Source organism: Eptatretus burgeri, chromosome 1 (assembly GCF_056783735.1).
Source record: "Eptatretus burgeri isolate ZD-2024b chromosome 1, Ebu_testis_v1, whole genome shotgun sequence".
Lineage (NCBI taxonomy): Eukaryota > Metazoa > Chordata > Myxini > Myxiniformes > Myxinidae > Eptatretus > Eptatretus burgeri.
In genome coordinates this window covers 78,505,388-78,531,286 of record NC_140961.1, presented here as the reverse complement: position 1 = coordinate 78,531,286, position 25,899 = coordinate 78,505,388, and the positions used below count along the sequence as shown (strand labels likewise).

At 48.3% G+C, this 25,899-nt stretch overlaps 2 protein-coding genes across 3 annotated transcripts in view; both read left to right on the top strand.

Moving 5' to 3' along the window:
- The first annotated feature begins 4,458 nt into the window (after nucleotides 1-4,458).
- LOC147034804 (uncharacterized) lies at nucleotides 4,459-7,895 on the top strand. The gene is made up of 2 exons (XM_085889665.1): nucleotides 4,459-7,176; nucleotides 7,231-7,895. The coding sequence occupies exons 1-2, from the start codon at nucleotides 5,743-5,745 to the stop codon at nucleotides 7,516-7,518; spliced, it is 1,722 nt and encodes a 573-aa protein (XP_085745791.1). The 5' UTR covers nucleotides 4,459-5,742; the 3' UTR covers nucleotides 7,519-7,895.
- A 5,684-nt stretch (nucleotides 7,896-13,579) lies between these two features.
- LOC147034803 (EF-hand domain-containing protein 1-like) overlaps nucleotides 13,580-25,899 on the top strand; it is a 68,271-nt gene continuing 55,951 nt past the window's right edge. For both annotated transcript variants that reach the window (XM_085889652.1, XM_085889643.1), the window contains exons 1-3: nucleotides 13,580-13,682; nucleotides 21,793-21,996; nucleotides 25,204-25,491. In XM_085889652.1, coding sequence (XP_085745778.1) covers nucleotides 13,617-13,682; nucleotides 21,793-21,996; nucleotides 25,204-25,491 — 558 coding nt within the window. In that variant the 5' untranslated portion in view covers nucleotides 13,580-13,616. The remainder of the gene's footprint in view (nucleotides 13,683-21,792; nucleotides 21,997-25,203; nucleotides 25,492-25,899) is intronic.

Below are 25,899 nucleotides of genomic sequence, written 5' to 3'. Positions count from 1 at the left end.
TCACACGAAACTAGAGGGGCACTCGGTAGAGCGCATACATTCGCCACGCAATGCCTGATCCAGCAGAACATATCTGGCCCAAGAAATTTTCAAATTATCATGATATATATATATATATATATATATATATATATATATATATATATATATATATATATATATATATATATATATATATATTTACATTTTGTTGCGGCCAGGGTCGGGGAGAAGTCCACTGGGGTGGGGGGGGGGGGAGGTGGAAGCTATCTGATCCCACCAGATATGATCTTTAAAAAAAAAAAAGTTCCCACCAGACTCCCTGGAATCGCAGGCCATCGCACATGGATAACTCCATGACACGGTGGGTTGCTAACCGACCGTGAACGCCAATAACTCAACCACGTGACTTAGGGTCCTCCCTCTCATATCTGTTACATAAAAATAATCACGTGACCTAATTACCGGGGGACACGATCTTGGTACGCCTTGTCCGAACCAGATCACATTGCCTGATCAGATGCAGCCAAGCGACACTACCAAGGAACGTACCGGCTAAAAGAACGGATGGTTGGGAATAAAGTCCCGGCTAGGCTAGGATATGGACCATCCTGGATCAATGAAGGAAAAGACAAAAACGAGCTGGGAACATTTCTGCATAAGCATTTATTAGAGGCAGGCGAGGAAAAATATGTGGCACAGTGAATAGATTTATTGTTGTGTGTAAGCAGTGATAGAAAGAAATGTGTGGTGTGACAACAAAACAAGCAACTTACCAAAGCAGACACAGAGCAGACTTATCCCGATACAATTCTTCTGCACTCTTAACTTAAGGAAGAACAGGCGCCATGACACTGACACACACACACACACACCGATGAAGAGGAGTTAATCTCAAGAAAGGAGAAGAGATGAGGCTAACGGTCTTGTAATACCTTGCACGGTTGACCGACCGTGCTACTCTACGTTTTGGGGGGCACTCCTCCGAGCGATCCCAGTTCGAAGGTTGGCGCGTTATCGCCTGCTTGATTATGATGTTGGCGCAGCGCGAGCACCGACCCGGAGAAAGGGCGAGGCTGTCTGGCGTGAGGAAGGGCGGTAGGCGGAGCCAGGCGGGTGGGTGGAGAAGACGGAGTCAAGCAGGCGGAGTCAGATGGATGGGTGGAGCCAGTGGCTAAAGGCAGGCGGAGATTCCAGAGAAGGTGTGGGCGAAAGGGAGTGGGCGGAATGGCAGACGGGACTTGTGGAGCAGCAGGCAGATGCAGAGATTGATCCAAGGCCAGGCAAAGATGATGACGACGACTACCACACCCACTCCGGACGGCCTCACGATCCATCCTTTATCGGTCCGGCGGTGCAGGGCGGGGCACCGCCCAGAAGCGATACGTCGTCACCAGAATTGGGCGCTCCCATTGGGCCCCGTTCACCGCACGGCCCAGCCGCAAACAGCCTTATTGTACATCCGGCGAGAGATTGCGGAGCTGTGAAATTGTCTCGCTCCGAACCCCGCGATATGTATCGCCTTGCACTGAACTCCCGGACTGTGCTCCGGTGACTGGCCGCGTCGGCCCCGCATGCCCGTTTGGGCACCCCCGGTGTGCTGTGGTTTGCGCTGATCAATGTGTTTGCTTTGTCCGGACGCCATGTGGTCCGAGCGATCCAGGCCGTACACCATGTCTCTGCTTGGTGGTGGCTGCATCAAGGCGGAGGTGCGGAAGGATGCCTGCCATCCGTGGGAGACATTGGTGGCATGTGAAAATTGACGGTAAGATGCCGTTGTGAACCAGCGTGCAGACCCTGAACAAAGAGGTGCGCTATTCTTGCCCCGTACTGTGCGATGGTAATATGCCATTGTAATCAGCGCGCAGACCCAAATGAAGAGGTGCACTATTCATGCCCCATACTGTGCGAAGGATTGCAGGAATGGATCGGATATAATTAGAGTTGAAAGAGTGCACTGCATGCGTCCTGTACGGCGTTGGCATTTAACGTATGGTGGTTGTACTATTCCCTTTGACACTGTATCTTGCAGCGGAGGATTTTTACATTGTGTATGTTGCGCTTCTTTTGGTCTCTGTGAGGACGCATTCTTATCGTGGAGGATGTTGTTGTGGTTTTCAGAAGCGGCTGTCTGGGTGCGGTGCCTGCTTGAATTTATTTCAGGAATAAGAGGAAAAGCGTTGCAATGAAGATAGAGATATAATCACACCCAACGATGAGATCCACACAAGGCACTTCATCCCATTTGACCCATTAGACATGAGGGAAAGGTCTACCTGCACATATATTAATGAAATAACTGTCTGGGGACCACTGTATGATGAATGCCATTGCCTTGGAGGCATGTGGTTTTCAGAAACGCAACATATATATATATATATATATATATATATACATATATATATATATATATATATATATATATATATATATATATATATATATATATATATATATATACATATACATATCTGTCGTTTTTAGCCCCATCTCTCAATGGTGAAGAATCACTTTAAAAATTGAAACATTCTGTGATCTGGATATGGATTTGGATCTTCACCAAGACTGAATCAATTCATCCTTGTCACAGACCTATTACCTGTCCACCAAGTTTTTCTGGAATCCGTCCATAACTTTTTGAGATATCGTGCTATATATCAGTGTAGCCCGATCTCTCAATGGTGAAGATTCACTTAAAAATTCCAGTAGCCGGATCCGGATCTTCACCAAATTCTAATCATACAGTTCATCATTGTCACACACTTAACCTGGCCACCAACTTTCATCGGAATCCGTCCACAACTTTTTTGAGATATCCTGAACACAAGACAAACAAACAGACAGAGAGGGGTGAAAACATGAGCTCCTTCCGCCTTCGGTGGCAGAGGTAAATATGGGGAAGCTGACTCAATGGACTGCAGAAAATTTAATGGCCCCTTTCATTGATACCAACTCAATAAACATATATTGCATCACAAATCAATGTGTGTGTCTTTGTCCTGTTATCTAATTATTGAAAGAGGGTTTACGTGCATTGCGGGCTCTTCAGATGTCGCGTTCTTGACCAAATTTGAAAAAATGGCTCTTCTTGGTATTTGGGTTGCCAACCACTGCCCTCGCTCGTAACAGCGCTATGCATGCACATGGTCTCACCACAGTCCTCCTTGGCAGTGCATCGGATCGTAACGGGTGGGTGATCACAAAAGTTTCCAAAAGAGGAGTTTCAGAACTATCCCATAATGCCATGCGCGCCGCCATGTTGGTTGTATTCACTTCCTAATTGGCAACGACAGCATCAGTATGACGTCACAATCAAACACGTTTATCTCGTCACTGCAATGGAAGGTTTCCCTGATTCTTTGACCTTATTCGGCCCTGTTTTTCCTTTTCTTGCTTGTTTCGCTTGTCAACCAATATGGCACCTGCGCACGGCATCATGGGTAACTAACGGGATATGCCACCGGTACCAGTCTCCAAAAAACTTTTTTTCGCCGCTCACGATCGTTTTTACGTCGACTAGTACGGGCCCGTAGGTGCGTGCCCATAGGTGAGTGCCAGTATGTGCAGCCCTCTCTCGCCCCCTCTCTCTCGTTCCTCCTCTCTCGCCCCCCTCTCTCGCCCCCTCTCTCGCCCCCACTCTTATCCCCCCTCTCTCGCCCCCCACTCTCATCCCCCTCTCTCACCCCCCTCTCGCCCCCCTCTCTCTCACCCCCTCTCTCTCCCCTCTCTTGCCCCTAGTCTCGCCCTTCCTCTCTCACCCCCACTGTCTCGCCCCTCTCTCTTGCCCCCACTCTCATCCCCCCCTCTCCCGTCCCCCTCTCTCGCAGATATTGGTCGACAGATAAATGGCCGTAACTTGGGAACTGCTTATCCGATTAATATTGTTGTGGTTACCAAATTCGCAAACCACCATTCAGGTCCCTTAGGTGAGGTATCTCGGTAAGTACATGTGTAGTTAGGCCCAAACCCGTTGTCTAGTGGGAATACATGTCATTTATGCGAGCTGCGACTCTTCAGGATAGCCGTTTTTCTTTTACTATCTTTATTTTGGACCAACCGCCATCACCACAACCACAACATCAACCACCAACCACAACGCCGCTTCACCACAACCGCCACGACCTTCCCGTCACACCTCGCAACCGTAGCATCGCCACCGTTCTTGCCCCGCTGTGGGTACCGGTGTTGGACTCATGCAGAACGCGCGTCGAACAGCGTGTACAAAATCACGGATTTTGTGCTTCAAAAACGGATCAAAAACGACACACGCCCACTTTTTGCCGTCCAATCGGTGAGCGAGGGGCGATTTGGCCCCGCCTCCAGAACGATCGATATATGCAAATTTGTGGATCAAAAAGCCTTCACGCCCACTTTTTCTCGGGCCAATGGGGAGCGAGGTGAAAGGTCAAAGGGAGGGGGTCAAAGGCGAAGTTACGGGGGGATAAAAGGACGGTGTTCGTCAGTCAGAGGAGAGTCGCAAACGAGAACGAAAGGAGAACGAGAACGAAGAGTCGCAAACAAGAACGAGAAGGAGTCGAGAACGAGAAGGAGTCGGAACGGAGGGGACGAGTGTGGAAGACTGGAGCCCGAAGCCTGCAGTGGCTGGAGAAGCTGAAGAGAGTCGGACGAGGGGGTGCTCGCGTCGGTGCCAGGAGCTGCACGCCCGAGGGAGGCCGGCAGCGCGACCTGGCCGAGGTGGAGACGCACACCAGGGATAATAAAGATCCTCTATACCCCGAGCATCAGCAACCCCCTCCTGTTTCCCCCCGCGCTGAGATAGTGCGACCAAGGGGCCCCGTTCCCACCCCCTGCCAGGCACTGTCCGCGAGGCCCGCGGGTTGCGGGGCCATCGCCGCTCCGCGTCTCATCACCAGACGGGTAGGCCCGACCCGGTCTCGGCCTCAGGCCTGCCTCATTCTTGAGGGTATTTCTTTTCCTTGGTTTTGGGTATGTGTTGTCGGCGCCGTCTGTGAAGTAGAATTGTATAAGTGTTGCCGTGTGCTCGGTAGTCGGTATTAGCTCTGCACTGTGTTTTCACTTTTATGTTTGCTTTTTGTGTAAATGGAATTGTGTTTTCTTTTTTTGTGTGCATTTGGTGGAATTGTATTTGTGTGCTTCCCGTGTGCCGAGAATAAATGTGCTTTATTGTTGAACTGTTACCCGCTTCGCTTCGTCATTTCCTCCATTGAATCCCCATCTTGCTTCACGTAAAGGGTTGGTAGTGGGCTGAATACGCCCGATAATTAATCGAACCGTCGAGGTCGACGATAACACCGCTCGGTTATTCTGATAGTACGGAACGGGTCGCTTAAGTGGCCCGTGTCCGAAGTCGACCTGCGGCGAGGTGCGATCGCCCGGTCTACCCTCCGCGTGGGTACTTAGGTAGTTCGAATTTGGCGAGCAACCCTATCCCACGCGGGGGCTGATTGGCTCGATCGCGGTGAGACCGAAAGGTCCACCCGTGACTGGTTCCCGGCGTTAGTCCGAGAGGGTCACGACTGGATTGTCCGTCCGGTGGGCGACGTGCCGCGATTCGAGTTACGTGGCCGTTCGCACGCCGGCGGGCGCGGAATCCGCAACACTGGTGTCAGGTCGTGCGATACAAATTCATCGCCCTCCTCGCGGCACTGGTATCGGAGAACAGGAAAACGGGCTCTCCTGTCTCCGGCTAAATTTACGGGAATCGGTCCAGGGGTGAGAGAAGCGACCCCCGATTCCCTCCAAATTACGAGCGAGCTAAATTAACCCTTCACGAGAAGCAAGATGGCGTCTCAAGGCGAGCGGGTGCCGGGTGGATTAGGTATGTGTAATAGTAATGTAGAATCCATGGTCCAGGATGGAATCCCCGAGCAGGAAATGTTGATTGTGCAGGAACACGGACTCGCCCAACTGAACCCAGGGCCCGAGGTGGGTGCGGCGGCGGCCGCGGTGTATGACACCTCCCCCCCCCCTCTCCACCAAGACCCTTCCCCAACCCCTGCCGAAATGGCTCACTCAAGCGCACCCGACATGGCCCAGCTATTCACCATGCTGGCACAAATGAATGCGGAAATGAAAGGCATGAACGAAAAGATGGATGCGAATATGAATGAAGTGAAAACGACGATGGATGCGAATACACAGCAAATGAGGGAAGAAATGAAAAAGTTCCGGGGTGAGACGCAGAACATGGGCCGAAGCCTGCAGGCGGGCATGAAGGCCGTGAGCAGGGAGCTCAAAATGGCGACTCCACGTTTCGGAACGAACGAGCTGGGAGGGGGTGCAGCGGCTGACAGGCCCGCGGTGGAGGCGGGTAAGAAAATAATTCGGGAGACAAGAGACGAGGTGAAAGTAATTGGGAGGGAGAGAAAAGAACAATTAATACGGAAAGCAAGGATGAGGTACGCGGAGATCGTGAAAGAGCAAGGAGTGAAAAACAGGGAAGGACGGGAGCGACTTAAGGAGAAAGCAAGGTGGACCTACTTAAAGATAAGAGAAAGACGCCAGAAAGAAGCAGAGACCAATAGACACGAGGAGACGACAGAAAGAATAAAATGTATAGAGACACGGGAGATGGAGGGTGAATTGGACAAGGTAAGTGACGCACACACACACACAGAGGTAGTGGAGGACAGTGAGGTTGAGCTCGCGGAGCGTGTAGGGACCCAGTGCGAGCACCTGGATGGCCTCCTCCAGGAACGAGGGGAGGGAGTATGCCCCCTTGAGGCGAGTCACGACCAGGTGAGTTCGGTCGTGCTTTGCGAGGTTGAGGGGACGGGTGCTGTGGACGGGTGCACGGAGAGCTTGGGGGGTGTAGAGGCCCCGGAGACCCTTGTGGGGACACGAATCCCCAGTATGGTTGTCCCTGTGTGTGTGGTGCAAGGTGTGAGTGCGTCCCCGTGTGTGGAAGCGACCCCGTGTGTGAGTGGTGTGGTGGCGATGGAGCCAGAGTACGTGCTTCCCAGCACGCCGTGCGTGGGTGAGGCACCGTGTGTGAGTGAGGCCGTGTGTGTGAGTGAAACGGCCAGTATGAGTGAGGCACCACGTGTGAGTGGTGTGGTGGCGATGGTGCCGGAGTACGTGCTTCCCAGCACGCCGTGTGTGGATGAGGCACGGAGTGTGAGTGAGGCACCGCGGGTTAGTGCCCCCGCGTGTGTGGGTGAGGCACCGTGTGTGGAAGAGACCGCGTGTGTGAGTGTCGCCGTGTGTATGAGTGAGGTACCGCGGGTGAGTGCCCCCGTGTGTTTGGATGAGGCACGGAGTGTGAGTGAGGCACAGCGGTTGAGTGCCCTCGCGTGTGTGGGTGAGGCACCGCGGGTGAGTGCCCCCGCGCGAGTGAATAGAGCACCACGTGTGAGTAGTATGGTTTGTGTGAGTAGTGAGGCACGCGTGAGTGAACGGCCGTGTGCAAGGTCGCTGTGTGCCAGGGAGACCGTGTGTGTGAGAGCGGTATGTAAGGGAGATGTCGGTTGGCATGCGGGAGCACGCAGCCGCGTCTCCCGGTGTGAATGTGATGGAGTGGACTGTGTGCGTCGTAACACGCAGGTGTGCGTGGGTTGAATGGCGACGACGAAGGCGACATGAGAAGAAAGAAAGCCGAGTAGCGGCTGTAGTTGTTTCGAGGACCGTGCCGGGTTCACCCAGCAGTGAGCACGCGGTTCGTGCTGTGCAACGCACGAGGCCACCACGTGCTCGCTTGCGAGAGTGAAGTCCCGGTCCGGAAACGCACGCGGTGGATTTGCCGATCCCGCGGACGGACAAAGTTAGGCAGGTAAATGGATTTGGACCGGACGGGTTCTCCACGCGATCGTGTGTGTTAAGCTCCAACGGGCAAAGCACATGTGTTCGCGTGGGGAACCCCTCGAAACGTGGGGCTTGTGTTTTTTTTTTATGCGCACGGTGACGTCATGGCTGCACGTGTGGTTGGAATCCGGCAGGAGGGGTATCCCTGCCGGATGGTAGCGTCCAAGGAGGGACGAGGAACACGTGCAGCTGCATGACGTCACGGGCAGGTGCAAAGTGCGCGAGTTCTGAGTTGCCGCGCTGGCGCTGCGCATGTAGAAAAAAAAAAAAAAGAACAAGCCTCATTTTCGGGTGCAAAGGATTCCTGGGCAAGGGGTAAAAGACCCCCTTGACCTGGGCACAGGATGGAAACTAGTTAGGGGGAAGGGTTAGCTTAGTTAGACCGACTTCATGGGGCAGGGGTAAGTCCTCATGGAGTCCGTGGAATGGATTAGTTAGAGGGATTGTAGCCAGATTTAGGATGGGAAAATGGGAAATAAAATGATTTATTTGGGAACAGTGACAGACTTGTGGATGTGTAGAGTTGACGTAGTTTAGCTACGTAGTGTTAAAAGGAACGTGCTATTAGTGTAAGGGACGACGTGGGAGCACGAGTTAGTTAGGGGATGTAGTTAGAAGGATGGCAGAGTTCAGCGGTGTGTGTGTTGAAGAGTTGAGAGGTGAGTACATGATGAGTGAGTGAGGCCAGCGGGTCTGTGTGTATGGAGCGAATGGGGAATGCATGGTGCGATGAGTGATTGGGGGGAGGAGTGACTCCCGCCCAAGGGACCCCGGGGTCAGTGTAGAGTGAGTTAGCTGGGTTAGTCAAATTGAAAAATGGAGGTCGTTTTGTTGTTGGTGGGAAAGTAGGCTCGAGACCCATTTGGAGGGGTGCAGGAGCCCTGTTGACGGGCTTGGGAGCGTGGCTGCGAAAGGTGAGTATCGCTGAGTGGGTACCCCGGGCACCAGGCTGGTCGGCCGCGGTAGGCCATGGGCCCATGGGGGGCCGGGATAGAGTAGTGGGCACGGGTGCGCCTGCTTGGTGCGGGGGCCCGGGGCGCCATTAGCCGCGTGGGCAGTGTTGTGGGCACGGGTGACCCTCGGAAAGGGGCCCGGGAGGCCGGCCTGCCACGTGTGCGTTTCAGGGGAGGTGCCATGGGGGGCACTCCCCGGTGTTAGGGAGCTGGTAGGCTCGGAGGCAGTGTAGTGCCCGGGGTGCCATAGCGGGAGATTCGGCAGAGGGTCGTGCCTGCCAAAGGGAGCCACGTGTCCCAGCCAGGAGACCGTGTGAGGGCACGGAGAGAAAATTGGGGGGTGAGGCCCGAAATTGTAAGGACACCAACACAGGCGACGGGAATCTGGGTTGTTAGAACCAATAGTTTAAGCGAGAGGCGCTTGTTGAAAGCCCCGGGGTAGTTTAACAGTTAAATGGTTAGGGTAGATTAGGAGATGTACCCCTCCGCACCATCCATCCCCTCGCTGTCGTTGTGTGCCGCTGGACCCACTTTGGTTATAGATCGCCGAACTCTGGGGAGGCCATTCTGAGGCTTGAGTTGGGCCTCGACACAGGACGTTAGCTCTCCCTTATTCCCCTCCGGGAAGGGAACGTAGGGGTTGGGAGTAGGCGAGGTGACAGGATAGGTTAGCCGAACAAAGACGATAAAGGGGGTTAGGGGACGATTTATAGTGGGGAAGTAAAAGAAAAAAAAAATAATAATAAAAAAAAAAATAAGTTGGGGCTAAATTGGGGTTTGACAAATTAAGGGAGTGGGTATGTACAGTGACAGGCAAAGGCGATAGGTGGGAGGGAGACAGGTAGGTAGGTCCGAGCCCGCCTTCCAAGTGGCCAGCACCACCGCACTCCCTCCACCAACCTCCACTGAACGGCAAGAGCTGGCCAACTTCATCGGCTGGCCATGTTTTGCTTCAAGGCGGAGGCCGGCCAACTTCATCAGCAGCTGTTGTTTTGCTGCAAGGCCTGTGCCATCGGCTGGCCGTGTTGTGCTGCAAGGCCTGTGCCGGCCGGATCGTCTGCAGCTGTGGTACTTCAAGGCCTGTGCCGGCCAGTTCATCTGCCGGCTGTGTTTGCCTGCAGTGGCCTTCTTCGGCGGGCTGTGTTTGCCTGCCACCTTTGCCATGCCATGCCCACTGCCCACGTTCACCAGCCCCGTTCAATTTTTGCTTTGCCCCCCCCTGTTCATTTCCATGTGCGCCAGGATCAAGGCAACAGTTTGCAAGCTGCGAGAACTGCCCTGTTGGCAGCTACAACACGGGCCTGCAGTGGCAGCCCGTGCACCGTGTTTGTGTCCATGCATCCATTCGTTGTGCTCATTGCGTGTGCCACTTGAGCTGGCACGGAGACTGCGTTTGTGCAGCCCATGCACCGTTGTGGTTCACTGCATTCAGTTCAAACCGTTCATGCATCCATTCGTTGTGCTCATTGCGTGTGCCACTTGAGCTGGCACGGGGACTGCGTTTGTGCAGCCCAAGCACCGTTGTGGTTCACTGCGTTCAGTTCAAAAGGGAAGGCCTTGGACTGCGTGTGAGCAGCCAGCCACGTTCCCTGTCACCTGCATTGTTTTGAGCCAGAGACTGCATGCGGGCAGCCTGGCTCCCTGCTAACTGCTTTCTTTTGCAGAGTTCAATGATCCTGGGCCATGGTTTAGTGTAAGATTTGTAAGTTAAGGTAAGATGTACTGTACATATGAGTGCGCCCCCGGCATGTTTGTCTTAGCGCCAGCAATTTTATTTAAGTCGTCCGTGTGAGTGAGTTTGTTTAGATAGTTACGCAGCCCTCAGGTTATTTATTTTGGGGACACGAATACCATGAATGTCGCACTCAGGGATCCGTAGGTAAAATGTACTAGGGGAAAACTACACATGATGGCACACGAAAATTTGACGACTCGGGACGAGTCTGTAAAAAGGGAAGGGGGTAGTGTTGTGGTTACCAGATTCGCAAACCACCATTCAGGTCCCTTAGGTGAGGTATCTCGGTAAGTGCATGTGTAGTTAGGCCCAAACCCGTTGTCTAGTGGGAATACATGTCATTTATGCGAGCTGCGACTCTTCAGGATAGCCGTTTTTCTTTTACTATCTTTATTTTGGACCAACCGCCATCACCACAACCACAACATCAACCACCAACCACAACGCCGCTTCACCACAACCGCCACGACCTTCCCGTCACACCTCGCAACCGTAGCATCGCCACCGTTCTTGCCCCGCTGTGGGTACCGGTGTTGGACTCATGCAGAACGCGCGTCGAACAGCGTGTACAAAATCACGGATTTTGTGCTTCAAAAACTGATCAAAAACGACACACGCCCACTTTTTGCCGTCCAATCGGTGAGCGAGGGGCGATTTGGCCCCGCCTCCAGAACGATCGATATATGCAAATTTGTGGATCAAAAAGCCTTCACGCCCACTTTTTCTCGGGCCAATGGGGAGCGAGGTGAAAGGTCAAAGGGAGGGGGTCAAAGGCGAAGTTACGGGGGGATAAAAGGACGGTGTTCGTCAGTCAGAGGAGAGTCGCAAACGAGAACGAAGAGTCGCAAACAAGAACGAGAAGGAGTCGGAACGGAGGGGACGAGTGTGGAATACTGGAGCCCGAAGCCTGCAGTGGCTGGAGAAGCTGAAGAGAGTCGGACGAGGGGGTGCTCGCGTCGGTGCCAGGAGCTGCACGCCCGAGGGAGGCCGGCAGCGCGACCTGGCCGAGGTGGAGACGCACACCAGGGATAATAAAGATCCTCTATACCCCGAGCATCAGCAACCCCCTCCTGTTTCCCCCCGCGCTGAGATAGTGCGACCAAGGGGGCCCCGTTCCCACCCCCCCTGCCAGGCACTGTCCGCGAGGCCCGCGGGTTGCGGGGCCATCGCCGCTCCGCGTCTCATCACCAGACGGGTAGGCCCGACCCGGTCTCGGCCTCAGGCCTGCCTCATTCTTGAGGGTATTTCTTTTCCTTGGTTTTGGGTATGTGTTGTCGGCGCCGTCTGTGAAGTAGAATTGTATAAGTGTTGCCGTGTGCTCGGTAGTCGGTATTAGCTCTGCACTGTGTTTTCACTTTTATGTTTGCTTTTTGTGTAAATGGAATTGTGTTTTCTTTTTTTTGTGTGCATTTGGTGGAATTGTATTTGTGTGCTTCCCGTGTGCCGCGAATAAATGTGCTTTATTGTTGAACTGTTACCCGCTTCGCTTCGTCATTTCCTCCATTGAATCCCCATCTTGCTTCACGTAAAGGGTTGGTAGTGGGCTGAATACGCCCGATAATTAATCGAACCGTCGAGGTCGACGATAACACCGCTCGGTTATTCTGATAGTACGGAACGGGTCGCTTAAGTGGCCCGTGTCCGAAGTCGACCTGCGGCGAGGTGCGATCGCCCGGTCTACCCTCCGCGTGGGTACTTAGGTAGTTCGAATTTGGCGAGCAACCCTATCCCACGCGGGGGCTGATTGGCTCGATCGCGGTGAGACCGAAAGGTCCACCCGTGACTGGTTCCCGGCGTTAGTCCGAGAGGGTCACGACTGGATTGTCCGTCCGGTGGGCGACGTGCCGCGATTCGAGTTACGTGGCCGTTCGCACGCCGGCGGGCGCGAAATCCGCAACAATATCAAACCTCAAAAAGGCACATCTGCGGGTCCCCAGCAATATTCCTGGCAAGTTTCAATCAGATCGGACCGTCAATCGTGCAAAAAAAATAAATGAATAAATAAATAAACATTAATTGTGATGGATTCGTGACGTCATAGCACCGTGTCTTGTCATTGGTCGACAGATAAATGGCCGTAACTTGGGAACCGCTCGTCCGATCGACATCAAACCTCGAAAAGGCACATCCGAGGGTCCCCGGCAATATTCCTGCCAAGTTTCAATCAGATCGGACTGGCGGTCGTCGAGAAACGGCGGTCACAGACAGACAGACACACACACATAGATTGCTGGAATTATAGATCGATGGTGGCTCATGCCTTCATTAGCCTGGTGTTGGCGCAGTGGTTAGGGCAGCGGCTTGGGATCCAAAAGGTCCTGAGTTCAAGCCCCGTTGAGCCACTGAATTAATACACCAGGGGGTTGACTCAGCCTGTCATCCTTCTGAGGTCGGCGAAATGAGTACCAGTATACTGGGCCGGTGTATACCCCGCTTAAAATAGGTGTACCATATCCTTGTGTCGTAAGAGGCGACCAGGGTTGGATCACGATGCGGATCATACGACCAATCACGATGCGGATCATACGGATGATCCGCTGTGGCGACCCCTAACGGGAGCAGCCAAAAGAAGAAGAAGGTGGCTCATGCCTTCCACAAGTCGTCATGAATTCGCTTCCTGGAAGCTGTCTGGTTAGCTAATTTGGTTTTTACAAACCAGGCAATTCACATTGCGCCTTTTTTTTTTTTTTGGAGGGGGGAGGCCATTTGCAGTAAATGTGACGTCACGTATCACAGGAGACCCCCCCAGGGTGTGTTCAGTCACCAAGTTTGTTGAGGTTGTAGAGCGAGTAAGCACGAGCTGACTGATTGGAAACCGAACACCCTCATTGAGGAAAGACCCACGTGCTCGAGCGGCCGACGGGTCTCGCTCTCCCGGGTGATCGTTTCGGACCTCACCACTCGGCACTCACTAACAGTGAGTGGTGTGTCATGGACTGGGAAACAAGGAAGCCTCTATCTGTATTTAAGTGCTTCGTCTGAATCGGCCCATTTTGTTCTTTCCCTCCTATTTTAACCTCATTTGTTGAAAATGGAGACACGAGGAGAGAGATGTATCGGTTGCAACATTACAACACCAAAAGTATCGCTCAAGGTGGACAGGCGTTTTTATTTGCCGCCGTTACGCTGGTTACGTTAGTGTCGGTTGCCTAGCAACAGAAGCCGCAATGGAGGAGCCGCGTCTCGATGTCATGTTGCCTTTCCTCCCGGGAAATTCATTCACAGAACGATGCGTGAGCAACCCTGGGAGGGATAGGGAGATGTACGGTTGGTGAGATTAGCCGAACGTGTCGTGTGTTTCGTTTTGTGACTCCAACTTGTAATCCTGACTTTAAGATGGCCTCGAGGTATACTCACTAACTCTCACGTGCTTCTGGAGGCTCTCGAGTCTCGGTTCGAATCCCGAACCCGCTATAAACCTTCATCCTGGTGTTTTCACTGATCAATGTGTGTGCCGTCCCTCGGATGGACGTCAAACACTCGAGGTCTGGTCTTAAGACTTCGTGAAGAGGAGGCGAGCTATTGCCGGCATCATGCCCCCCCAAAAAAAAAAATATATATATATATATTCTGCCCAAAGTACGCAAGGGAAGGCAATGGCAAACCACCTAGAATAACCCTTCCCAAGAAACTGCTTTGATAGCACCGACGCTCTGTGATACAGAATATGGCACGTCAGGAGTGTCCCCCGAGCGAGCAGCTTGCTTATCGCTCGCCAAGCGACTTTTTTACCGCTAGTCAAGCAGCTTGCTTGGTCGCTTGCTCTGCTTGCCAAGCGGCATGGCAAGCAGCTTGCAAAGCGGTTGATTCGGAACGGCCGGCTTGGCAAGCGATGACAAGCCACTTGCTCACGGAATACACTTCCAGATCATCAGATCAATGTGTTTTTAGCTGTTGAGTCACACTTAGGGTGGTGGTGGTGGTGGTGTTGGGGTGGTTGTGGTATGAGGAGAACCCATGAGGATTGGGGGAGCATCAAGATGGGGGGAAACATTCCACTTGGATTGTGTGTGTGCGTGTTCTGGGAAGAAGTAAATTTACTTTCCATTGAAAGTCGATAAGGAAGCCAGGGAGACAACCATCATGTAAATTGTAACATTGTGGGTCAGCCAACCAATATCATTCATCTATCTATAATTCCATCAATCTGTGTGTGTGTGTGTGTGTGTGTGTGTGTGTGTGTGTGTGTGTGTGTGTGTGTGTGTGCGCGCGACCGCTGTTTCTCGACAACTTACCAGGAATATTGCTGGGGAACTGAGGATGTGCCTTTTCAAGGTTTGGTATTAATCAAGACAAGTGGTTCCCAAGTTATGGCCATTTATTTCCCAACCAATGACAGGACACGGTGCTATGACGTCACGATTGACCTCACAATTCTGTTTTTTGCACGATTGACGTCACAACTCTTCCTTGTTTAATATGACGTCACAATTACGTACGGCCACACACGTACGGGCCCGCACTAGTTCTCTTAAATGGACGACGTGAACTCCTGTCTTGTAATAATAAGTAATAAAAAACCTTTTTCTTTTTTTTTTAAATGTAAAAGGATATAGGGATGTTAGTCCAAAAAGTGTGTTAACAAGGTCGGGATGGTCACGAGAAATGATCATGTGAAACCATCACGACAATGGGGTTCATGGTTTTGGAGTTATGGAGGAGACACACACTGACATGAATATAAGTTTTACATTCAAACTTAGTTACATCACACTCCTTGCCTGGTTTTTATATAAACCAACACAGCAATTGATTGAGAAAAGAGAATAACGTTAATCTTGAGAACCAGGGTAGCCACCTTGGCTCGAAACATTGTCAAATTGTTATTGAACATCATCAAAAATGTTGGTTAGTGTATATAAAAAAAAATGACGACATAGTACATCATATACATTCATTGAATTTATGGAACAAACTATGGCTAACGGAGAGGGACATAGTGGAAAATAACATGAGAATATGAAATTTACAATCAATAGAAACAATGAAAGAATTCACTCTTCCCGCACTGGTATAAGAGGAACAACCTCAGTTACGGGTCACAGGTAGATATGGGGTTTGCTGTCGTTCATGGTGTCGATTCACACTTTTAGAACCCAACCGTCTGTGCTGGGTCATGTCTCAATCACACATTCAGAGGACCAGTCGTTCCTGTGCGCATCCGCCTTCAGCAGAACGATGTCTGAACACACATACATACACACACACACACACACACACACACACACACACACACACACACACACACACACACACACACACACACACATACACACACATTCATACACACACACATACACACACACACACACATTCATACACACACACACATACACACACACAGACACACACACACACACGCACACACATTCATACACACATACACACACACTGACACACACACATTCATACACACACACACACACTGACACACACACACACTGACACACACACACACATTGACACACACACACTGACACACATACATTCATACACAAACACACACACATGCGCGCGCAGACATACACACACACACACACACACACACACATTCATACACACACATACACACACACGCGCACACACTGACACACACACACACCCACACACATTGACACACACACACTGACACACACACACACACACACACATTGACACACACACACACACACACACACACTGACACACATACATTCATACACACACATTCATACACAAACACACACACACACGTACACGCAGACATACACACACACATACACACACACACACACACTGACGCACACACATACTGACACACGCACACACTGATATACACACATGCACGCACACACACGCATATAAACACACATTGCCTTTTCTTTTATTAGTATAGATGAGCAAATACAACCCGTCGCTTCGCTGTTGGGAATATTAAAGGGGGGGGGAGAGAGAGAAAGGAAGAGGAGGGAGGGGAGGGATGCAGGAGGGAGGGTAGGGAGAGAGGACAGATGGGAGGAGGAGAGGGGTGATGATGGAGGAGAGGTAGGAGGGGTGAGGAAGAGGGGAAGAGTGAAGAAGGGGGGTGTGGGTGGGGAGAGCGATGCCTCACCAAACATCACTATACACTCTGGGAGGGGGTGGGAGTAAGGAGGATGGGAGAGAGGAGGCGGGGAAGTGGGGAGGTGATTTGGGAAGAGGTCAGTGTGATGAGCGGGGTTCTCAAGTTGAGTATGGTGGTGGGACTTGTTTGAAGGTTTTTTGAAGGTTTAAAAAAAAAAAAAAAAAAATATATATATATATATATACATACACACACACACACACACACACACACACACACACACACACACACACACACACACACACACAACATGCCTGCTGAATCACGTGAGCGATGACATCATCAAAAAAAATTGTGGACCATTTTTAGAATTAAATGGATACCTGGAAGTTATGGAGATAGAGGGATATGGGGATGTTGACAGGACTTTTAGGTCGTTTGAGCATTGATGGATGATTGTGTGCATGTGTCTGGAGTGTTGTTGGTGGGGGTCTTGTCAAGGGGGGGGTTGTGTGGTTGATGTGTGTTTTTAACCAAGCTCATGCCCCCTCCCCCGAGGGGAAGAAAAAAAAATACAAAAACTACACAAACTACAAAAAAGAAATAAAAGATTTTTTTAACTACAAACAAACCCATTAAAAAACAACAATTATTTCATTAATTAAAACGTTTTGTTTGCATTTTCTTCCTTGGATCTCGTGTAGATAAATTAGTATGGTGTTCGTGCAGGCACGATGGGTTGAATGCCCTCCACCTGTGTTCGATTTCCTCGTATTTTATCCCCAGATTGCCCTCAAAATTTTCATACTGATGGGATGTAGCGTTCTACATATGCAATTATGACGTCATAGTGAAGGCACCTATGACGTCATGAAAAAATCACACTCATTCCCTATGAGGAGTACTTGCAGTATGCCAAGCTTCAATTTCTTACTTGATGTGGTTTCAGAGATACAGAGGTCCAAAATTTTTCCGTTTTTCCAACACGGCTGTCACACCACGTCGCCTATAATGTCAAAATTGTCATTAAAACATTCTACATGAGTAAGCGCTCCGATGGTGAAAATTTCGGCTCAATCCGACAAGCAGTTGCGGATAAAAACACAAGTTCTTTACGGATAAGCAAACAAACAAACAAGTAGTCATAGACTGATATGAAATCGTCAACTTGACCTCTGACCTTGTCTAATAAAAGCTGTCTCTTGAGAAGGTAGCGACGCAAACCAGAAGTTTCTACGATGATTCTGTACCAAACCATCAAATATCGTAAGTCGACCGAAGCAAAAATCTCCATTTCTCCACGCAATTATTTAATATTATTTTTATCAAAGTCACAAAACCGTAATATTTGGCCATCCACCAACAATCTTTACATAATCCAACGGCTTAGCGAGTCAGGCATGCGACGATAACCTTTATTGGGATAAAAAATGACTTTTAAACACCATCTTTATCGAAAACACTGTCAGCGCGCACACGCAAAACCTTTACGTGACTCAACGACGCGTCTGCTCGAGCGCGCTGCACCACGTGACGAGCCGTGATGCGGCGAGTGAAATATTTTTATACAATCCTAAAACGTCTCCAAAACATCCGATTTTTACCAGAATTTCGACAACCGAGTGTTAAGCGTCATAAGCGATCACAAAAACCGAAGACAAAATTAAAATCGAAGTTAAAACGAACTCGTAACGTCGACCGAAGCAAAAATACCCCATTTCTCCGCATGAATTTACGGAATTATGTTTGACCTCACTGTGACCTTGACCTTTGACCGATTTTGACCAAAATCTAATCAGCGCTAGCCATCACCCTCCTGAATCACGTGGTGTAATTTGACATTGGTAGCTTCTTCCGTTCTCGAGTTATCGTGCCTACAAACAAACACACAAACATACACACAAACAAACACACAAACAGAGGACATGTCATCAATATACTTACGAAATCTAAATGCAATGCCCTCCTTCAGCGAGGGTAAAAATGAAATGTAACTAAAGTGTCCAAGGTTGTTGTAGAGCAGCAGTGGTTCCCAAACTCTTGGGTGTGCAGAATGTAAACCCCTTCTGAACACCACCCACAAACTTTGCGGACCACCATTTATGACCATCACAGTGACACAGCCATTTAGTGCTGAGGTCATTTGAAGTTGGGGACAGGAAATTCGTGTTCCCCATTGTCAAAAATAAAATACCAGAATGTTATTTTCGCCAGGTGGTCTTTGTCGAGCGAATGAAAGTATGTTTGACGTTTCCTGCATTGAAGGTCAAAGTCAAACAACACTTGTCACATCTTCTGTTGCTACATTTTTGTCAAATCACAGACTGTAACTAACTTATCTGTCATTTGAATGAAACACTGTCTGGCCCAGAACAAAGTCATTAGGTTGTTGATACTCCTTCCAAGTGATTTTTGTTCATGCATCTCGCATCAGTTTTTTTTTTTCCATTTGTGTCATGCATGCTTTGTAGGTTGGTGTCGTTTGTCGCCCTAATCTAATACTTTTCTCTCGTGGGACTATCAAGGTCAACAACAGCAGTCTTTGGTCGAAACTTTAAAGGGGCATCAAGAGATCGGAATTTGGGAATTGATCAGTGCACCGGCTCATAATTTTGCCTACTTTTTGAAATGGAGTCGCAGATGTAGACCGACGAGTAACACCCTGATAGCTAGTTATCATGTGCAGCCTATGGCTGATGGTTGCATCATTTTCTGGTGGTGCGTCTGTTCCGCTGATGCAGTGCTCCTATTACCAGTGTACTGGAACTCATTTCGCCGACCTCGGAAGGATGACAGGCTTGAGTCAATCCCACCTCGTGTTAATGGCCGACAGGGGCTCAAACTCAAGACCCGAAGATCTTTAGCCATCCACCCTAACCGCTAAGCCAACACCAGGCTTACTTACATCATGATTAATGTCTCCTTCAAAGAACAATTAACTTTATAATGCAATATTCTGCCCGCAAAGCACAATAACAGAACTTATAGTCTAATCTTATTCTGCTTGGACTTACCGAGCTATCTTGAGGAGAGTGATACAAAAAAATGTGTTTCCTTGATCAAGATCAGCCAGCTGATAACTTTGGTCTCTCCTCTTTTTGAGAGTTGTCAATTTTGTCATTTGCTGCACTCAAGAAACGTAATATTCACATGATTGTTGATTAAGGGAAAGATGATACAACAGGCTGTAAGCTCTGGGTAAAAATACAATTTGAGGCGTTGATGCCTTGACTCAAGGACACGAGTTGAGCTGTTCGACGCTTTGACCTTATCGTCATCATCTGTCTCTTTGGAAACGTACATAGATAGACAAGCGGAAGTGAAATGATAGTTCAGCAGCTGTTCGTGTGTGCACCAATGACTTGATTGCTTTGGGTTCGAATCACACCAGCGCATGCTGTTTTGGTGTCATACCAACAGGCCTTGCTGCATCATTTTTATCAGATTTGATGTTCTTATGGTTGGAGTTCTGAGTCTGGGAGGTCGGCGGTTCGAATCCTGGCCTAGTCATATGAAAGACTTTTTGTTAAAGTCTAAAAAATAATAATAATAATAATAAAAAGGTACGTGCTGGACTTTTTTTAAAATGGTACGTGCTGCTTCTTTGCTTAAAGCTCAGCATTTAAAAAAGATAGAACACAGACAAGCAACCATAGGTCGTCAACTATGCATGCATAGGCTTTATGGGCCTAATGGCCTCCTCTTGCATTGAAGTTCCTTGCAAGAGAGCTCATATTGAATTGTGGGGCACTGTCCTTCATTTGAGACGCAAAGCATTTTCAGTTACACAAACATAAAAATATCAAGCCTATATATTTTATAAGAGCAAGCCATTTGCCTGCTACATTGGTCAGTAGCTAACTTAAGATCTTTCCACCCAAACACTCAGTGCTGCCAAAGTGGTTTATTGGAATGGAATACAGTAAGTGGTTTGACATTGCTTTTCCAGTGATAATCAGTGGGAATTTAGGATTTGGCCAGGGTACCAGCCAACACTGGCTAATTTAGGACTTTAAAATATCTCTTACATAAATGCAGATGCAACAGCTGCATTTATATCACTCTTCAATCGAACAGCATGCTTCGCAAGCTCCAGCTTGGCACTTCACAGACAGCTTAAAAGCAAGCACGAGGATCACCAACCATCCCTTTACCTACAATACGAGGTCTTTCCTCAAGTACCTATCAGGATCAACTTTACTTAACTTCCATGATCTGACCAAAACAGGCACAGTGAAGCTGATAAGTCAAACGTCATAGTTAAATGTTATCCAGTTCACTGGGATTCACAATGTTATCCCTTATTTTCTGTGTCTCTCTCAAGGAAGATTCAAAAGAATTTAACGATTGAAGAAGATTTTTTTTTCAAACTTTGGCTTTGTTCTCACACTGGACCAATGATGAAGTTGTATTATTTTTATGTTAATTAACGGTTGTTGCGTGCATGGTTGCTTGCTTGCTTTTTCTTGGACCTCTCCCATGGGAGAGTGAGGGAAGGGGACGAGTGATGGCAGTATGTCTCAGTTAGTGAAATGTGTACGACTGCTTTGTCTCATCTGGATTCAATCCCCGGACATGATTTGTAACAGTGTTAGAAGGTGTCACTGCAATTCAGAGCATGCTGCCTTCAGGTGTGGATGTAAAGCTGGCTATCATGTCTACATTTGGTCATAGATGTGAAAGGTTGGACCGTATTGTTTAACTTATTTCCCTGCTTTGCAACACCCGGCAATAGGTGGGGGTACTGAGATGTGGACATGATGCAAGCATGTTGGGCCAAGGGTCTGAAAGAGTGGTGCAGAGGTCATGTGCTTGCCTTTGAGCTGTTTCGTTATGGGTTTGATTATCCACTCAATGATACACTGCTGGTCTGGTGTTTCACAGGAAGGGTGTATCATTCCTTGGATGGACATTAAGCTCGGGCTATGACTGCCAGCAGTGATTACTGGTGGATGTTAAAGACCATGCATTTGTTGTCTTTCGATGAAGCGTACGCAAGTTATCGCTGACACCATGACCAAATTGCAAATTCCTGCCATAATTGGAGATGGGCACCACCAGGTCTATTTGCCCATGGAAACACCAACATGGTGCCCTCACAATCTGCCAGGTCATGGGTCAGATGATGATGACGATGATGACGTGATGGTGATGATGATGATGATGATGATGATGATGATGATGATGGTGGTGGTGGTGATGATGGACCAAATGGTTTTTACATTGCCTTAATTTCTTGTGATTCTGATAAATTTTCATCACTTTTTTCATTTGTTTCTCTAATTTCCTCCAACATACAGAAAACGAACTTCCGCCGGCCACAAACGCTGAGATTTAGGAATGGATTTGCATTTCCACAAGAAAGCAGAAAGATCGTCTTTGACCCAAGACAAGCAGTCGAGCTGGAACAGTTGGCTAAAATAGAAGCTGGACTTGCTTACAAGCAGCGCAAAGCCGCTGCGACAACATGCTTCCTGCCTAAATATGTCATCTATGACAAGAAGGTGAGAAAGGTCACTCATAAAGCTCACCATCACTTTGTTTCACATAGATCTGCGAAAACTTTTAGAAGTCTCAATTGGAGCACTCATGAATGACAAGTTTGCAGGGCTGGCAGGGTAGCCTCAAGGTACAGTATATGCACTCACCTCTGAGCTGTCTAACCTGGGTTAGAATCTCAACCTCGCTGTAAATTATCAACCTGGTGCTTTGCATGCAGGGTGATGCATCATTGTATGCGCCATCCATCGCATGGATGTTAAACCAGGGACCCATCTGCCAGCCTTGTTTGTTGGAGTTTGTGATTTATTTCCATATAAAGTATCACCAGAACCCTGTACTAAATCCTAATTCCTACACTTTCAGTTGAGTATTCTGCGTAGGATCGGCCATTCATCCCGAATTGGTTCTCATCTTGAAGCATACACAAATTGATAAATAGTATGTCGAAATTAATTGGTATCAGATGCATACAAGGATGGCCTCGAGGTACACACACTCGTTTCTTAGCTGTCTAGTGTGAGTTTGATGTCCATCGCGTGGACGTTAACCTGGGCATCCCATCTGCCGGCCGGCATTAGTTGGTGGACGTTAAAGATCCCATGGTGTCCTTTGCGAAGCGAAGATGAGCAATCGCCGGCTCCATGAACAAATTCCGAATCCCTGAGCTAACCTGGAGAGGGCATTGCATCAGTGGCAGAGCCACGTCCTCCGCCAGTGATGCTACTCCGCAGCCTTAGGGAAGAAGAATAAGAAGAGATGTATACTTGCAAATAGCACGTGTTCAAAGCTTTAGTTGACAGATTGTTTTTGTGGGAACTAACACTGGGATCATTAATAGTAAAGAAGATGAAAATACCTGTAGTATTAAAAATGATGTTTGCGAACCATTGATTTAATGCAAAAAAAATCTTCATGATTGACATCGGATTAAAAAAATGAAGGGACAAAGTGCTGCAGGTGAAAAATAGGTGCAGTCCAAAGAGAACTGTGTGCATGAGTACTGTCTGATTTTCTCCTCGAGCGTTTGGCCCTTGATGATGCCCTTTCCCATGACCTTCCCTTCAGGCTGGGATTCCGCAAGGCAGCGTCTTCGGACCTACATTACTCTTGGTCTATATCAATGACGTATCTGTGGAACGATACTGTACATCAATATTGTGAAAGGCCTGCCGCTGCTGAATCCCTTTTGTCAGACCTGGACAAGATAGACTGCTGGTCAGCTCTTTGGAACAATACGTCCAACGCCGGCCAGCCCTTTGTCGTCGAACTCCTTTGTGAGACGAGACCCTTGTTTAAAAAAATATATGGAATTAATTACACAAGGAGGCATTGATTAGCAAAATCTTTCAACTCCATAAAATATGTAGTTCACCACAAAGACATCTTAAAAATCATTCACTTCGATAAATAGTTATTCACAAAAGTATAACCCATTTCTCTGCGCTTACATATATCATCAAAGTACAAGAAAGACACAGAGAAGAACAAACACAAAATAATAATAATAATAATAATAATAATAATAATAATTATGTGAGCAACCTTCAGATAGTAACTCTTTCTTCTACTTGAAGAAAGCTGGCTCACTGTAATTTCAATTCCTATGTGCTAACGGTGCTGAAGTAAGGGATATGGAGTGGCACTGCTTTCAGTTTTTCGAATGAAACGTAATCACGACCCAGCTTCTGTCCAAGGCACATGGGGTGCTCTTGAGCTTTGATATGGTAGAAACAGTGCCTGCAAGACCAAGCCTGGCATAAGTGCCACCCTGGTCCTATCCAGGCCACACGTGATAGAAACTGTAACCGGCCACGGCTTCCTGGGAGGATATAGGTACTTGGACCATTGTTATTCATAATTTACATCAATGATTTGGACAGTGGGGTTAAGAGTCAGCTTTATCAGTTTTCAGATGGCACAGAGCTTGGAGGTAAGATAGATACAGTGCCCGTAGAAAGTCTACACCCCCTTTCAAAATATTCACCTTTTGTTGCCTTATAGCCTGGAATTAAATTGCATGAAATCAGATTTTTTTTTCCCACCTTCATTTACACATCATAACCCACAACTTCCAAGTGAAAAACAAATTCCACAAATTTCTCGAATATTGTTTACAGTTTTGGTCACCACATCTGAGGAGGGACATAGCTGCCATATAGATGGTTCAGCATAGAGGTACTGGATTTATTCACAGGCTAGTTAGACTATGCCATAAGGAGTGGCTGAAGGAGACAGGACTTTATACATTATAAAGGAGATGAGTACGAGGGGATATGATAGGGACCTTTCAGAAAATTAAGGCAAAACACAAAATAAGAGCAGAATAATTTTTCAGCACAATGGACACTGATAGGACGGACAAGGCGTTGCAGTTTTAGAACGAGAACAGCACTCATTAGAGCGCATACCTCCGCCAGGCTGAACAGTTTACATTTTGTATCCACTGATAGGTCAGATCTGAATCCAGACCTGAACCAAGATCGAATTGGCTTGTTCTTGTCACCTAACCAACTTATCCACCTTGTTTTGTCATAACTCATCCCAAACTTTTTGAGATATTGTGCTATACTTTATATCATTTTTGGCTCGATCTCTCAATGGTGAAGAATAACTTAAAAAAAAAAATTCTCATATCCGGATCCGGATCTTCACCAAAATTGAATCAATTCAATTTTGTCCACCTGTCCTGTCAAAACCTGTCCACCAAGTTTCATCCAAATCTGTCCATAACTTTTTGAGATATCCTGCTCACAGACAGAAAGACAGACAGGGGTGAAAACATAACCTCCATCCACCTTCAGTTGTGGAGGTAATAAAGAAGAGGAGAGTTAGGATGCTATTAAAGCAGGGATCTTCACTCACAGACTGGGGAATGCATATAATGGTCTCCATGCATGGGGTCCTGAAAGTAGAGTCAGTCATTAGTTTTAAAATTTAGTTGCATAGGTAATCTGTAAGTTGTGGGGCATACTAAAACGTTGGCATAATTATGCAGGCTTGATGGGCCCAATGGCCTTCCCCTGCATTGAAGTTCCTTCTAAATCCTTGGACATCCTTATACATCCTTGAAAGGTGTTTCTGATGATAATGGTGACAATGGAAGCAGTGATACTAACAATAATTCATGTGCAGAATAAGATGCTAAATGTGATGATTATGATCAGCCATGATGAGCTGTCAATACTCTTACTATAATTATTCATCTGCAGGTTCTGCGGTTTGATGCATACTTCAAGCAGGCAGTGGTGGAGTCTCCAAATGAAAGCTATTGTGTGCGCCCGGTGAAGATCTTATACTATCTTGAGGATGACACCATGGCAGTGAATGAACCATCAGTTAAAAACTCTGGAATGCTGCATGGCCCTCTTTTAAAGCGACACAAACTGCCCAAGAATGACCAAGGTTATACCTGGCACTGGAAGGACCTCAACGTAGCCATGAACTTCAACTGCTATGGAAAAGTCTTTCGCATCATCAACTGTGACCGCTTCACTGCAGTATGTCTTTCAATATGCCTATTATTGATGCTTCTTTCAATATTTATTTATTCTTCGAGAGAATTTTTTTGTATAGAAAGTCGAGGCTCATGGAAGAGCTGACACATAGGGCTGACAGGATGGCCTCGAGGTATGCACACTCTCCTCTAAGCTGTCCAGCCTTGTTTTGAATCCTGGTGTTTCGCAGGCAGGATGATTCATCTATGTTTGTGCTGTCCCTCGGACGGACGTTAAACGTGAATCCTGTCTGCCAGCATCCGTTAGTGGATGTTAAAGATCACATGGTGTCCTTCGCGAAGAGTAGGCGAGCGATCGTCAGTACCATGGCCACAATCCAAATTCCTGCTCTAACCAGCAGAGGGCATTGCATCAGCAGTACAGCTGGGCCCTCAATCAATGATGCTACCC

What these genes read in the sequence shown, in the direction of transcription:
- LOC147034804 (XM_085889665.1), top strand. Translation starts at nt 5,743, where the DNA reads ATGGCGTCTCAAGGCGAGCGGGTGCCGGGTGGATTAGGTATGTGTAAT. An exon ending in TCGCCGTGTGTATGAGTGAG is followed by an intron (nt 7,177 to 7,230) that starts GTACCGCGGGTG and finishes AGTGTGAGTGAG; the next exon opens with GCACAGCGGTTGAGTGCCCT.